Genomic DNA, 15,830 nt, shown 5'->3' on the forward strand with positions numbered 1-15,830 from the left:
CAATTGGGGAATAGGGAAGAGCACGAGTTCCTCCACTGTAGCTTGGCCAAAATCCTGGAACTCCCTCAGTAACAGCACTGTGGATGTACCTACCCTAGATGGGCTGCAGCGGTTCAAGGCGGTGGCTCACTACCACCTCCGCAAGGGTAATAAGGGATGGGCAACAAATGCTAGCTGGCCAGCAATGCTCACCTCCTATGAATGAAGTGAAAAAACCTCCTGCTGCTCTTTAAATCATTCAATGCAAGATTTAAAATCCAATCTGGGACAAAGGTCAGGCAAGCTGCGCGCCGCTACCCAATTTTGCCGTTCCACAGAACTCGCTCTTGCTTATTAGCGGTTTTGGTGGCCAGAGGTTGCCTGGGGCTCTCTGGTATATCGCCCGCGCAATCGCTTGGTGAACATTCTCGCACCTTAATCTGGCTCACTGGTGAGAGAGCTGGGGGAACAAGAACTGCCCAGGGCCATTCAGCCCCTCAAAGCTTGTGCTGCTGCCATCCCAATGTGTCACAGCCGACCTTGCTCCTCAAATCCATTTACCAATTTGATCCAATTGTTGCCCAACAGCCTTTTAGGGAGATTTATAAACTTTTGAGTGTTAAGAAGGTTAGCTAGGGCAATGGGATCTTGATCAGTTGGGCCAGTGGGCCGATGAATGGCAGATGGAGTTTAATTTAGATAAATGCGAGGTGATGCATCTTGGTAGATCGAACCAGGGCAGGACTTACTCAGTTAATGGTAATGTGTTGGGAGAGTTAAATAAAAAAAGAGATCTAGGGGTACAGGTTCATAGCCCCTTGAAAGTGCAGTCACAGGTAGACAGAGTGGTGAAGAAGCCATTCGGCATGCTTGGTTTCATTGGTCAGAGCAATGAATACAGGAGTTGGGACATCTTGTTGAAGTTGTACAAGACATTGGCAAGGCCACATTTGGAATATTGTGTACCAGTTCTGGTCACATTATAGAAAGGATATTATTAAACTAGAAAGAGTGCAGAAAAGATTTACTAGGATGCTACTTGATGGTTTGAGTTATAAGGAGAGGCTGGATAGACCGGGAATTCTTTTTCCCTGGAGTGTAGGAGACTTAGGGGTGATCTTATAGAGATCTATGAAATAATGAGGGGCATAGATAAGGTAGACGCTGTAAACCTCTGTGACTCTTAAGAATAAGTGTTTCCTGATTTTCCTCTAGCCGTGCCCCAATAATGGCGGTCCTATTGGCCCATTATAACATAAAATGCATGGAGTATCAGTTGCTATTTATTGCTGCTTAGTTGTGCCAAAGAGGCAGAGGCTGGAGCTCTGGATCAGCACCATCTGCTGACTGGTTTAAATAGCTGAGCGTTGAAGATGAATTGCTGCTAGATTTACATACAGACTAGACAGCGAAGGCACCTTGAAAAAGTCCTGCTGACTGCCACGCCGCTGCCATCCCACTCACAGACTACACGCCCAGAAATATCAGCAGCCGTCACCTCTCTAGCTGGACGGAATACATAAAACGCAAGGAATATCAATTTGCACCAATGCAAATTCCCGCAGTAGGGAAGTGAATGAGCAAACGGGTCCTGGCCAAGAAATTTGTGCTTGAAATCAGGATTTCCATCAATTACTTTTTTAAAAAACAGTGGGCAATTTGCAAATCCTTGCCCATTTAACCATTCAGCATTTCAGTCTCGACAGGAAGTGAAAACACTTAAGAGTATATTTTTCACAAGATATCTTTGCTATCCTCCTGACCCTTGGCAGTGGTCTAATTTCATTTAGTGTGGTAAGCACTTCAAAACCAAGTTAACTCTTGGTGCGGCTCCTCATTCAGAAGGCAGTCCTCCTGGGGTGGTTGGGGGCAGTTACTCATTCAGGGGGCAGTCCTCCTGGGGTGGTTGGGGGCAGTTACTCATTCAAAGGGCATTCCTCCTGGGGGGGTTGGGGGAAGTTTGTCATTCAAAGAGCATTCCTCCTGAGGTGGTTGGGGGTAGTCAGTCACTCAGAGGGCATTCTTCCTGGGGGTTGGGCTGGACAGCCCGCTCATCCACAGCCCCTTGCTACTTGCTGATGCAAAGTGGGTCATGGATTGACATGGCGGCCATGTTAACTTCAATACTTTCCCCATTCGATTGGTTCTTGAAAATAAGCCAATGGTACAATGCAGCCCCGTTTTGACGCGATGGTTGGGGTCCATAAAACGTTATCGCAAATGTTATCGGGGTCGCGTTAAATCACTAAACCGGAAATAGCAAAAAAAAGGGTCCGTCGCGCGATCGTGTCATATCCGATTTCGCACTAAATCAGGGCGCGTAAAATCGGGGTTCCACTGTAATTTCTTCCAAAATTTGGGAGTGGTGATGGCCTTTGAGTTCCCTGGAACATGTGCAATAGGAGTCATGGCAAGGCCCCACCTTTTACAACCTACTTAGGAAAGATTTACTGCCAAACAACGTAGTGTTTGAAGTGCATGATAAAGTAGGACTGAGTCAGCACGGCTTTGTCAAGGGGAGGTCACATCTGACAAATCTGTTAAGAGTTCTTTGAGGAGGTAACAAGGAAGTTAGATAAAGGAGAACCAGTGGACGTGACTTATTTAGATTTCCAGAAGGTTTTTGACAAGGTGCTGCATAGGAGATTGTTAAATAAGTTAAGAGCCCATGGTGTTTAGGTAAGATGCTGGCATGGATAAAGGACTGGCTGACTGGCAGAAGGCAGAGAGTAGGGAGAAGGGGGTCCTTTTCAGGATGGCAGCCAGCGACTAGTGGTGTGCCTCAGGGATCAGTGCTGGGACCACAACTTTTCACAATATACATCAATGATTTGGAGGAAGGAACTGAAGGCACTGTTGCTAAGTTTGCAGATGATACAAAGATATGTCAAGGGACAGGTAGTATTGAGGAAGCAGGGGGCTGCAGAAGGACTTGGACAGGTTAGGAGAGTGGGCAAAGAAGTGGCAGATAGAATACATGTGGAAAAGTATGAGGTTTGGAAGGAGGAATGGAGGCATAGGCTATTTTCTAAATGGAAAAATGCTTGGGAAATCAGAAACACAAAGGGACTTGGGAGTCATTGTTCTAGATTCTCAAGGTTAATGTGCAGGTTCAGTCAGCAGTTAGGAAGGCAAATGTAATGTTAGCATTCATGTCGAAAGGGCTAGAATACAAGAGAAGGGATGTACTTCTGAGGCTGTATAAGGGTCTGGTCAGACCCCATTTGGAGTATTGTGAGCAGTTTTGGGCCCCGTATCTAAGGAAGGATGTGCTGGCCTTGGAAAGGGTCCAGAGGAGGTTCACAAGAATGATCCCTGGAATGAAGAGTTTGTCGTATGAGGAACGGTTGAGGACTCTGGGTCTGTACTTGTTGGAGTTTAGAAGGATATGGGGGGATCTAATTAAAACTTACAGGATACTGCGAGGCCTGGGCAGAGTGGACATGGAGAGGATGTTTCCACTAGTAGGAAAAACTAGAACCAGAGGGCACAACCTCAGGCTAAAGGGACGATCCTTTAAAACAGAGATGAGGAGGAATTTCTTCAGCCAGAGAGTGGTGAACCTGTGGAACTCTTTGCCGCAGAAGGTTGTAGGGGCCAGGTCATTGGGTGTCTTTAAGACAGAGATAGATAGGTTCTCGATTAATAAGGGGATCAGGGGTTATGGGGAAAAGGCAGGAGACTGGGGATGAGAAAAGTATCAGCCATGATTGAATGGCGGAGCAGACCCGATGGGCCAAGTGGCCTAATTCTGCTCCCATGTCTTATGGCACGGGTCTGTCATAAACCCATTGTGAGCCTTTGATGAGGATAAGGTGTCACGTTTGGTCCCGTTATGAGGAGACTGACCTTTTATAAAAGCTGCAGCATGGGGAACCCAATGTCAATTGCTGGCTTAACACCTTACTTACCCAGATAGGTTCGGAGAGTTGGGATTGTATACACGTGGTAGACACAGATGCGATTAGATCAAGTTTTATCCAACAATGGAAAGACTAGATTGCATATACGTGGACAACGGAATATATTATGGCGGATCAAGGGTTAAAATTAGCAAGGGCAGAACTAGGCCAGCGGGGGTTGGCAGTTGTATTCACAGAGAACAGTGCATGAGGAGCAGGCTGGTAGCTTGTATATGAATGTTGGTTTTCCGCATATAGCGTGAGCGAGAGAATGCAGGCCAGGGAAGAGAGAGGGAGAAAATCTTCACCATTCAATGATTATAAAGGACCTACATTTACAACAAGATGAATTTGCCAAACCTCTGTTTGAGCTCCTAGTAAGGATAGGTGTACATCACAGAACGGCCCTTAATTCAGCAACTGCTTCATTGGGAGGCCACAGGATGGGTAAAACGCCACACTGGTGCCGGGGTGCACTTGTGTTGTTGGGATAGAGGCACGGTCGCTTTCCTGTACATACTACTGTGTTCTATTTTAACTGAAAGTCTTTGGTGCCAGTTTTTCGGTGCCAACCCCCTTCACCTTGACCACAGGAAAATAGTAGGAAATGAGAACATGATTATTACTTGCTGGAGTTACTATACTCATGGATTCCAGGTTTTGCTCTTTTTCCTCTCACTCCTACCCACCCCCCAAAATTCCTACTTTTCACACCATACATTGTTCCACTTTGGAACAATCTGAAATCAATTCACTTTTACTCCAGATTCTTGGAGTGCCCACATGATTCAGCTTCTGATTCACTTTCCCCGTGTTTAGTACCCATCACACTTCCTTCAAATGAGTTTTACATTCTACGTTCCTGTATAGAAGAGATTTCTATGGTCTCTGAGAGAACGTGCACAGAACTTTTTTTAAATACTAACATTCTTCGCTACCCCATGTTTTACTTTGAAGATTAGGGATAGGGATGAGGTGTTTTAAGATGATTAAAGAAGTCAATTTGAGTTTCCTAATGAGTTTCCCTAATGGGGGATTCGAAAACAGGGAGTTTAATCTTAAAATTCAAGCTTAAATGTGCAGGGATGATAGCAGGAAATTAGGACATGATAGTGGCAATGATACTGGACTAGTAATTCAGACACCTGAATTTGAATCCCATCATGACTGCTGGGAAATTCAAATTCAATTAAGTTAAATAAACCTGAAATTCAAATAACATTGGCCATAAACTACTGGATTGTTGTAAAATTTCATCTGGTTCACCAATGTCCTTCAGGGCAGGGAATTTTCTATCCTTCCCAATCGGGCCTATACTTGATTCCAGAGCCTAAACAAAATGGTGGACTCTTCATTGCCTAGCAACACACTCTGGTTGTATCTTAGGGGCAAGTACAGATGAACAATAAATACCAATCATGCAGCAATGCCCAGGTCCTGTGAATAAATTTTAAAATCTAGAACTTTCTCCAATAACATTGTTAAGACTGGGAATCTCTCAAGCGCGCGACCTCTTGTTTCTTTCAGGACCTGGCAGTAAGTACCTGCTTTTCCGTGCAAGCTTAGCTCGTCCCTTAAAGCACATGACTGTCAATGAACCCAATCAAAACCCTACACCGAAATCCCAGCGGGAAACAGCAAATAAACTCAGCTCAGATTAAAACAGACACACCCCTAGCTAAAATCAATCATTAACCTGTGGTTCAGTGGTTAGCACTGCTGCCTCACAGCACCAGGGACCTGGGTTCACTTCCCGGCTTGGGTCATTGTCTGTGCGGAGTCTGCATGTTCTCCCCATGTCTGCATGGGTTTCCTCTGAGTGCTCTGGTTTCCTCCCACAGCCCAAAAGACGTGTAGTTAGACTGATTGGCCATGCTAAAACAAAACAATTGACCCTAGTGTCAGGGGGATTAGCAGGTAAATGTGTGGGGTTGTGGGAATAGGATCTGGGTGGGATTGTGGTCGGTACAGACTTGATGGGCCAAATGGCCTCCTTCTATACTGTATGGATTCTATGAACTTCATTGCAGTGTTAATGCAAGCCTATTTATGACACTAATAAATAAACTTAAACTTCTCAGCATGTGTTGCCTGGTTTGCAGACAAATCAGCACCATGTAAACAGAGCTGAATTTTAAACATACCCCTCACAAGAGGAGTATGGGACGACACTGCTGTCTCACAGCACCAGGGACCCGGTTCAATTCCCAGCTTGGGTCACTGTCTGTGTGGAGTCTGCACGTTCTCCCCGTGTGTGCGTAGGTTTCCTCCGGGTGCTCCGGTTTCCCTCCACAGTCCCAAGATGCGCAGGTTAGGTGGATTGGCCAGGCTCAATTGCCCCTTCGTGTCAGGGTGATTAAGCTATGGTAAATGTATGGGGATAGGGCCTGGGTGGGATTGTGGTCAATGCAGACTTGATGGGCCAAATAGCCTCCTTCTACACTGTAGGGTTCTATCATTCTATGAAGAACCATGATATGAATGCATTTCTTAAAGACACAATATCATCACGCAAGGAACTACTCGAGGACAACCGATATGGCAACCTACTATAAAGCAGGGTCTTTGGCAGTTAGGGAGAGAGGAGTCGGGAATTGGGAGGCAGGTGCCAAAATCTGTAGTACTGTATCTTGTACAAAAACAGAAGAAAAGTAATCGATTCTCAGAGGCCTTCTTGGCAGGAGTAATAAACTGAAAACAAAAACCAACTGCAAATCAAGACGCTGAATACAACAGAATAATGGCAATGAGTAAAGGGAGACAAACAGAAAGAAAGAGCTACAGATTGGTTCACAGATTGCCTATTATGGGCAGCAAGTGCAAGCAGATAAAGTCCTTCTCCACAGGCACTGAACATTAAGAGACAAGGCAGTGGAGATTAACAGATAGGCTGCCCTGTGCCCCTTCATTCTTTGGTGGAAATTCATTACTGCACTATGTATAAATAGGACAATTTTACAATGGGTGTGGGAACAGAGTTCTGGGGGGTTCACCTACAAATCTTTGAAACTGGCAGGAGAAATTGATATGGTAGTTTAAACAAAAAAATCCAGGAATCCTTGGCTTTGCAGAGAGAAAGTACAAAAGAATCATAGAATGCCTACAGTACAGAAGGAGGCCCATCGAGTCTGCACCGACCACAAGCCCTCCCAGGCCCAATGCCCGCAACCTCTCATATTTACCCTGCTAATCCCCTGACACTAGGGTCAACTCAGCTTGGCCAATCAACCTAACCCACACATCTTTGGACTGTGGGAGGATACCGGAGCACCCGGAGGAAACCCACGCAGACACGGGGAGAAGGTGCAGACTCCATACAGGCAGTGACCAAGACCGGAATTGAACCCAGGTCCCTGATGCTGTGAGGCAGCAATGCTAACCACTGTGCCACCGTGCCAGAAGGTGAATTACTGATTAGCCCTCAACACGAGGCTTGTGTCTAATTCCGCATTCCACACTTTACAAAGGTTGTCAAGGTCTTGGAAGAGCGCGCAAAGTAGATCCACTCTAACAACACCAGGGATAAAGGACTTCAGTCGTGGAGAGGTTTAGAGGTCAGAATGCTGCTTCTTTTCAGGTAAGGAGCAATTATTTAGGGGCGTTCAAAATCACGAGAGATTTTGAGGAGTAGACAGGGCGGAACTGTTTCCACTGACAGGATACTGGCAATCAGAGAACACAATCAGATAATGGGCAAAAGAATTCAGAAGGGAGATGAGATTTTCTCTTTACCCAATTTGTCAAAATCTGTATGGAGTGTCTGAAACATTGATGGAAGCTAATCTAATTGTAACTTTCAAGAGAATTAAATGTATAATTGATAAGAGGAAATTCACAAATCTATGGGAAAAAGGGGCAGGGTGTGAGGGTAACTGGATAAGTCTTTCAAAGACACAGCACAGGTCCAATGGGACGAATGGCCGCCTTCTGTGCAGCATGAATGCATATTAAACTCAGACACACAGAATAAATTTATTCTGTTCATAACAAAAGAAAGCAATGAATTCCCTGTTGCATTAACTTGGACTTCAGTCTTCCTAATATTTAATGAGGTTCATCAGTGAGTGAGTGCATGATCCAACATCAGCATGGGGCCAGCTTCACCACAGCAACTGAAGGAAAACGGTGGCACAGTGGTTAGCACTGCTGCCTCACAGCGCCAGGGACCCGGGTTCAATTCTGGCCTCGGGTGACTGTCCGTGTGAAGTTTGCACGTTCGCCCCGTGTCTGCGTGGGTTTCCTCCGGGTGCTCCGGTTTCCTCCCACAGTCCAAAGATGTGCAGAAGGGTGGATTGGCCAAGCTAAATTGTCCCTCAGTGTCACAAAGGTGTGTAGGTTAGGTGGATTGGCCATGGCAAATGTGCGAGCTTACGGGGATAGGGCAGGGAGTGGGCCTGGTAAGATGCTCTGTCGAAAAGTCGGTGCAGACTCAATAGGCTGAATGGCCTCCTTCTGCACTGTAGGGATTGTATGGAAAAGCCCCCACCTTCTCACTGCATCCAAGGGTGGGCAATAGACCATCTCAGTATCACCCACGTCCAGACAATCGGTCGGAAGAATGAATTGGACCGAACAGTCAACAGCTATTTTTAACACAGGCTTATCTTAACTATTGAAAATTAGGCCCAAATGCTCTGGCGTTGCCATGGTGAGTCAATGAGCTACCTTTGTTTTATACAAGAGTGGGGAGATAGAATACAGAAACTCTCCACAGCATCACCTACTGACCAGAGCCTGTGACCAGAGCATTACAGCTGACAAAGGATTTTCATTTCCATCCCAACTCCTGTAAGAATACAGGAGTTGGGACGTCTTGTTGAAGTTGTACAAGACATTGGTAAGGCCACACTTGGAATACTGTGTACAGTTCTGGTCACCCTATTATAGAAAGGATATTATTAAAGTAGAAAGAGTGCAGAAAAGATTTACTAGGATGCTACCGGGACTTGATGGTTTGAGTTATAGGAACAGGCTGGATAGACTGGACTTCTTTCTCTGGAGCGTAGGAGGCTGAGGGGTGACCTTATGGAGGTCTATAAAATAATGAGGGGCACAGATCAGCTACATAGTCAATATCTTTTCCCAAAGGTAGGAGAGTCTAAAACTAGAGGGCATAGGTTTAAGGTGAGAGGGGAGAGATACAAAAGTGTCCAGAGGGGCAATTTTTTCACACAGAGGGTGGTGAGTGTCTGGAACAAGCTGCCAGAGGTAGTAGTAGAGGTGGGTACAATTTTGTCTTTTAAAAAGTATTTAGACAGTTACATGGCTAAGATGGGTAGAGGGATATGGGCCAAATGCAGGCAATTGGGATTAGCTTCGGGGTTTAAAAAAAGGGCAGCATGGACAAGTTGGGCCGAAGGGCCTGTTTCCATGCTGTAAACCTCTGACTCTATAAAACCTTATACAAGCTTTAATGTTAACACTTGGACATAAAAAGGTGATCAAAAGCCACGCTGAAAGGAAAATATATGGGAATCTTACACTTAAGAGTTTTAAACACGCACAGATACATAAAGTGAAAAAACACCACCCCATTTTGGTTACACACGGTTTGAAGGTGACACATTCTTACCTCCATCAGATACTTGGGGCTCTCGGGCATTCCCAAAGCATAGATGAGTGCAGAGGACAGGCTGGGTACTGAGCAGAGCATCACAAAGAGCCTCCAGCTCTGAAAGTGCATAGAACCCAGTTGGAAATTCAGTGATGTGCTGGGGATAACCAGCCAAGCTAGGCCTGAGAACAAAGATAGAACAAAGGTAAGTCACGGTTAGGCAGGGCTGGAAGGCAGAATCATAGAATAGAATCCTACAGCACAGATTGAGGCCATTCGGCCCATCAGACCCACAACAACAACAATCCCAACCAGGCTCCATCTTTGCAACCCTTTACCCTGCCAATTCCCTGACACTAGGGTCAATTTAGCATGGCCAATAAACCTAACCTGCACATCTTTGGACTGTGGGAGGAAACCGGGGCACCCGGAGGAAACGCACGCAGACACGGGGAGAACGTGCAGACTCCACACAGTTACCCGAGGTCGGAATTGAACCCGAGTCCCCTGGTGCTGTAAGGCAGCACTGCTAACTACTGCGTCACTGTGCCACCCAATTTGAGACGTACTATTAGGTTCCACTTAAGTGCAGTTTCCACAGAGGGGAGCTAAAATCATTCCCAACAAAAGCGAATTGTATTTTGAATTTTTTAGATTATAAATGAAATTTTCCATTGAAATCAGAAGGAAAGCAATTTGCTCTTCTATAAAACAGAATTAATCTGTTCAGATTTATGGAACTCTGCTTTCTACCAACTCTCCCCTGTTTGGAATAACTTCCCTTCTCCCTCCCCTTAATATTGTGGTTCAGTTTTAAATGATAACTTATGTTAAATGATCAACAATACTTCACATTGTGATCCTATGTCAACATACAAAATTCAACACTTAACAAGTTAAACCTGGTGAACCATCTCCTTCTTTCACATGGAGCCGTGCCAAATTTAAAGTTATCATTGTCAAAGCTCTCCACAGCTCCACCCCGGCAGCAGTGGTTAGCACTGCTGCCTCTCAGAGCCAGTGACCCGGGTTCAATTCCCGGCTTGGGTCACTGTCTGTGCGGAGTCTGCATTCTCCCTGTGTCTGCGTGGGAGGAAACCGGAGCACCCGGAGGAAACCCACAGTCCGAAAGATGTGCTAGTTGGGTGGATTGGCCATGTTAAATTGCCCCTTAGTGTCAGGGGGACTAGCTAGGGTAAATGCATGGGGTGAGAGGGATAGGGCCAGGGTGGGATTGTGGCCAGTGCACACCTGATGGGCCGAATGGCCTCCTTCTGCACTGTAGGATTCTATAATTCTATGAGGTGCATTGGCCATGCTAAATTCTCCCTCAGTGTATCCGAACAGGCGCCGGAGTGTGGCAACTAGGGGATTTTCATAGTAATTCCATTGCAGTGTTAATGTAAGCCTACTTGCGACACCAATAAATAAACTTTAACAATTTTTAAAACTTTAAAAACCTCCCCATCTTTCTAATCTTCCCTGGCTCTACAACTCAGATTTCTGTATTCCTCCAGTTCTGCCCACTGGTGCATGCACAATTCACATCTGTGCATCGTTGGTGGTCGCGCCTTCAGCCACCTGGGCCCCGAGCTCTACAAGTTCCTCTCTGTCTCTTTATCACTCTCTCCTCCTTTAAGATATAGGTTAAAACCGTACTTCTTTGATCAAGCTGCTAGCTGCCTCCAGTATCTCCTTATGTGACTCAGTGTCAAATATTGCTCGATAACGCTCGTGTGAAGTGCCTTGGGATGCTTCACAACATTGAAGACACAACATTTATACAAGTTGTAGGCACCATCAGAGTAATGAGCCATTTTGAATTAATCAGTGGGTACTTGTTCACTGTGGAAAAACTGGAGGCAATGTCTAAGCAGCATACCTCTACCACATATATTGAGAAATCACCCTGTGCCTGCGTAACACTGTTCATCAGTTTAGGACTTTCAGGTGCTGTCACTAATATTGGTGCAACCCCTTAGGAGGGGTGGCAGGCGGAATTAGGGGTGACTAGACTGCAGAACTTCAAAAGGACAGGCAGGTTGGTGGAATGGATGAAATTTATTGCAGAGAAGTGTGAAATGGGCGGCACGGTGACACAGTGGTTAGCACTGCTGCCCCAGCACCAGGGGCCCAGGTTCAATTCTGGCCTTGGGTCACTGTCTGTGTGGAGTTGGCACATCCTCCCCGTGTCTGCGTGGGTTTCCTCCGGGTGTTCTAGTTTCCTCCCACACTCCAAAGATGTGTGGCTTAGGAGGATTGGCTAAATTGACTATTGATGTCAGGAGGACTAGCAGGGTAAATACGTGGAGTTACAGTTTTAAGGCCTGGTTGGATTGCCGTCGGTGCAGGGCTCGATGGGCCAAATGGCCTCGTTCTGCATTGTAGAGATTCTATGATTCACTTTTGTGAGAAGAACATGGAAAGATAATATAAAACGAAGGGTACAACTCTGAAGTGGATGCAGGGGCAGAGGGTCCTGGGTGTATATGCGCATAAATCACTGAAGATGTAGGATAGGTTGAGGACACTGTTAATAAAGCATTTGGCATCCTGTTTTTTTTTAATAAGGATGGTATTTGCTACCAAATAAACCTGTTGGACTTTAACCTGGTGTTGTGAGACTTCTTTTTTTTTTTTAATAAGGACATAGATTGCAAAAGCAAATAAGTTGTGTTAAACTTGTATAAAAGAGTGGTTTGGTCTCAGCTGGAGTATTGTACCCAGTTTTAGGCACCGCACTTTAGGAAGGACATGAAAGAGAGTGCGTAAAAAAGATTCATGCGAATATCCCCAGGGATAAGGAACTTCAGTTACGTGGACAGATTAGAGAAGTTGGGTCTATTTTTCTTGGAGGAGAGAAGGTTGAGAGGAGATTGGATAGAGGTGTTCAAAATCATGAGGGGCCTGGACAGAGTAGAGGCAGAAATTGTTCCCATTGGTAAAAGGTTCAAGAACCACCAGGGGGCACAAATTGCAGATAATTGGCAAAAGAAGCAATGGAGACATGCGGAAAGTGAATGATTAAGTTCTGCAATGCACTGCAAGTGTGGTGGAGGCAGGGCCAACCGAGGCATTCAAGAGGGAACAGAATGATTATCTGAAAAGAAAGAAAAGTTATCTGAAAGGGGTGGCACAGCGGTTAGCACTACTGCCTCTCAGCGCCAGGGACCCGGGTTCAATTCCGGCCGCGGGACTGTCTGCGTGGAGTTTGCACATTCTCCCCGGGTCTGCATGGGTTTCCTCCCACAGTCCAAAGGTGTGCAGGTTGGGTGGATTGACCATGCTAAAATTGCCCTTTAGTGTCAGGGGATTAGTGGGGGTAAATACATGGGGTTACGGGAATACAGGATCTGGGGTGCTGTTGGTGCAGGCTCGATGGGCCAAATGGATTCCTTCTGCGCTGCAGGGATTCTATGATTCTAATGTACAGGCTACGGGGTATCACTTGGTGAACTGTTCGTTCAGAGTCACTGGACTCATTCCGAATTCTCATCAAAAGGTTGACGAGGAATATAGTTTGGCCTAGCACTTCTATTACTATCACTAAACTTCCACAGTAAAGTTCCTCCCCCATTCAAATTTAGTTTGGTTTCCCCACTGTGTATTTTTTGAAAGTGAACGCATCTCCACCATGCAGTTAGTCCCCACCAGGTTTGTTCAAGAGCGACTTCGAAGGATTTGTGAGTTTTATCTCAAGCCTCTCCAGACTTGGTGACTGACTGACAATCTAATTTAAACTGCTCTCCACATGGGCTGTGCTACCATGAGTGTTGGTGAGCCCAGGGAAGAGATTTGAAAGCACTTCTTCACACCCACCTTGAAGCAACCTTGGTAAAAGATAATTATATCACGGCACAAAGGGAGACAGGCTGCTCAGAGTAGAATTCACAGATCCATGCAGACTTCTACAAAGCAAAGCCAAGAAATTGAAAAATGCAACATGCCATGTATTCCTGTAATGAAAGTAGACAATTCAAACTAAATCATATTCCCATCTGATTCGATGGAAAATGATAATGGGGAAACCTTAAAGACGGTGGATGAGCAGAATGGATTTTTGCACTTTTTTCTGCTCTAGGTAAGATTTATAAAGAATATACCTTTTAAAAGTTACAAACTTAACCAAAAATGCAAAGAAGAGGAACAATCTTCAACAAGAATTTCTAAATGCTCCTTCTATATTACAAAGCGGCAATAATCAAGTTCAAAGGAGTGAATTAAAGGAAATCATAGAACCACTACAGTGCAGAAGAGGCCGTTCAGCCCATTGAGTCTGCACCTACTCTCTGAGAGTGATTCCATTCTGAATGGGCTTGTTAGTGGAGGACACAGAGTGATTGTTGCTGGGGAACTGAGAACAAGGGGCACGGGATGAGGGGGGGCATGGTGGCACAGTGATTGGCACTGCTGCCTCACAGGCCACAACTCCTAGAATAGATTTATTGTTGTTAGTTTGAACCTACACGTGCAAGCCACGTCTTTTTTCTTTTGTTTAAAACCCACAACCCCTAACACAGTAAAGTTTATTTATTAGTCACAAGTAAGGCTTACATTAACACTGCAGTGAAGTTACTGTGAAATTCCCCTAGTCGCCACACTCCGGCACCCGAACAGGTCGATGCATCTAACCAGCATGTCTTTCAGACTGTGGGAGGAAACCGGTGCACCCGGAGGAAACCCACGCAGACACAGGGAGAAAGTGCAAACTCCACACAGACAGTGGACCCAAGCCAGGAATCGAACCCGGGTCCCTGGCAACAGTGCTAACCACAGTGCCGTCCCATAGTTGGGACATTACAGCATATGGTCTACACCTGTTCCTCTTTCCTATGTATTTACTATTTGAATTTGTAATTAACAATTGGGTTTAAAAGACGAGGAAATCAAGGAAATCAACAGGTCTAAGTTCTCAGAAAGCATCAAGAGTAAGAGACTTAGGTAGTCATCATTTTATCCTTGAATTAGATACAGTAGGTGCAGAGCTTAAATGAATGAGGAGAAAACTTCAATCAGCAGTGACCATAGTAGTTACAGGAAACACAAGTTATCGCCAATGTCAAGATAAAGTGTTTCAGTATTATATCTTCCAGTAAGAGGTTTTGGTTGGGTGATATACAGATTTTAATTTTTAAACCAAGGCTATCTATGATCTTTCTGCAGAAAGGTTACAGATAAAGTATACAATGTGGGCACACGAGCTAATTGGGGGCAACTTCCATAGACTGCAGAGCGAGACAGCAGGGGGCTCTGCATCAGGTCTAAACTAGTAAACAAATCCCTGAAGACAGAAACATGTACTGCTTCCCACTTCTTAACTTCTCAGGTCAGAGAAATAATTAATGTCCACCACCCTGTGTGGGTGGCACAGTGGTCAGCACTGCTGCCTCACAGCTCCAGGGACCCGGGTTCGATTCCAGCCTCGGGTCACTGTCTGTGTGAAGTTTGCAAGTGTCTGTACGGGTTTCCTGCGGGTGCTCCGGTTTCTTCCCACAGTCCAAAGATGTGCAGGTTAGGTGGATTAACCATGCTAATTTGCCTGTGTGTGTTTGTGTGCGTGTTCATGCGTGTGCGTGCATGTGTGTGTGCATGAGCACACGTGCATGCACTTTCCAGCAAGAGAGAGAGAGAGAGAGACAAAGAGAAATGTGGCTATACTTGGTGTGGTGTAATACCCCTCGAGCTCTAAGCCCCTAATGACAGACTAGCAACCCTGTTGCAGGAATAATTAGCTACAGAAACAGATGAAAGTCTGACCTATGCGGAAAGGTTGAGAGAGATCACCCTATTTAGAAAGGATTTGGGGTTTACTTCAAGGAATGTTCCTACTGTCAGTTTGGATTGAAAATTGCTTGGACCAGGTATAACTGGAGCAATCTTTCCTCAGTTCATTTGTTTCGACCTTATTCCCACATCTCTACAAAGATGGATCGCAATCACTTGGAGGCCAAGGTGTGATCCACATCAAACTAGTGAACTAAATTAAAGGGCTTAAAAAATGTTTTTAATACATTGCTATTCTGTGCTCAGGATTTACATTTCATGAATTAGTGAAACCACTGTATTGTTCTTTAGTTCAATTTATTTTTACTCTGCATAACTTTACTTTGCGTAATAAATTAGATGGTGCATTTTTGCCTGGGATCCTAGACCTGTCGGCCTGACATTCTCTCATCTCTCAGAAAAGTCAGCCACATGAAGTGGTCATCCCATTCTGGGTATACTACAAGAACGGACAATGAACAGGAGTGCGATCTCAATCACTTTGCACACAATGCCTCAATAGATGCTGGCCTGTGGAAATGGGCCTCGTAAATAAAGTGAGAATAAAGTCCCTGGGAGAACGTTTGAATTCTAACAATTAGTTGTAGCTACAGACTATTAAAAACAGACCA

At 45.2% G+C, this 15,830-nt stretch overlaps 1 protein-coding gene across 5 annotated transcripts in view; it reads right to left on the reverse strand.

The window, feature by feature from the left end:
* Window positions 1-15,830, reverse strand: part of sv2 (synaptic vesicle glycoprotein 2) — an 83,947-nt gene that overhangs the window by 37,957 nt on the left and 30,160 nt on the right. For all 5 annotated transcript variants that reach the window (XM_078200188.1, XM_078200185.1, XM_078200187.1 and 2 more), the window contains exon 6: window positions 9,454-9,617. In XM_078200188.1, coding sequence (XP_078056314.1) covers window positions 9,454-9,617 — 164 coding nt within the window. The remainder of the gene's footprint in view (window positions 1-9,453; window positions 9,618-15,830) is intronic.

This window comes from Mustelus asterias, chromosome 29 (assembly GCF_964213995.1).
Source record: "Mustelus asterias chromosome 29, sMusAst1.hap1.1, whole genome shotgun sequence".
NCBI classification, from domain to species: Eukaryota; Metazoa; Chordata; class Chondrichthyes; order Carcharhiniformes; family Triakidae; genus Mustelus; species Mustelus asterias.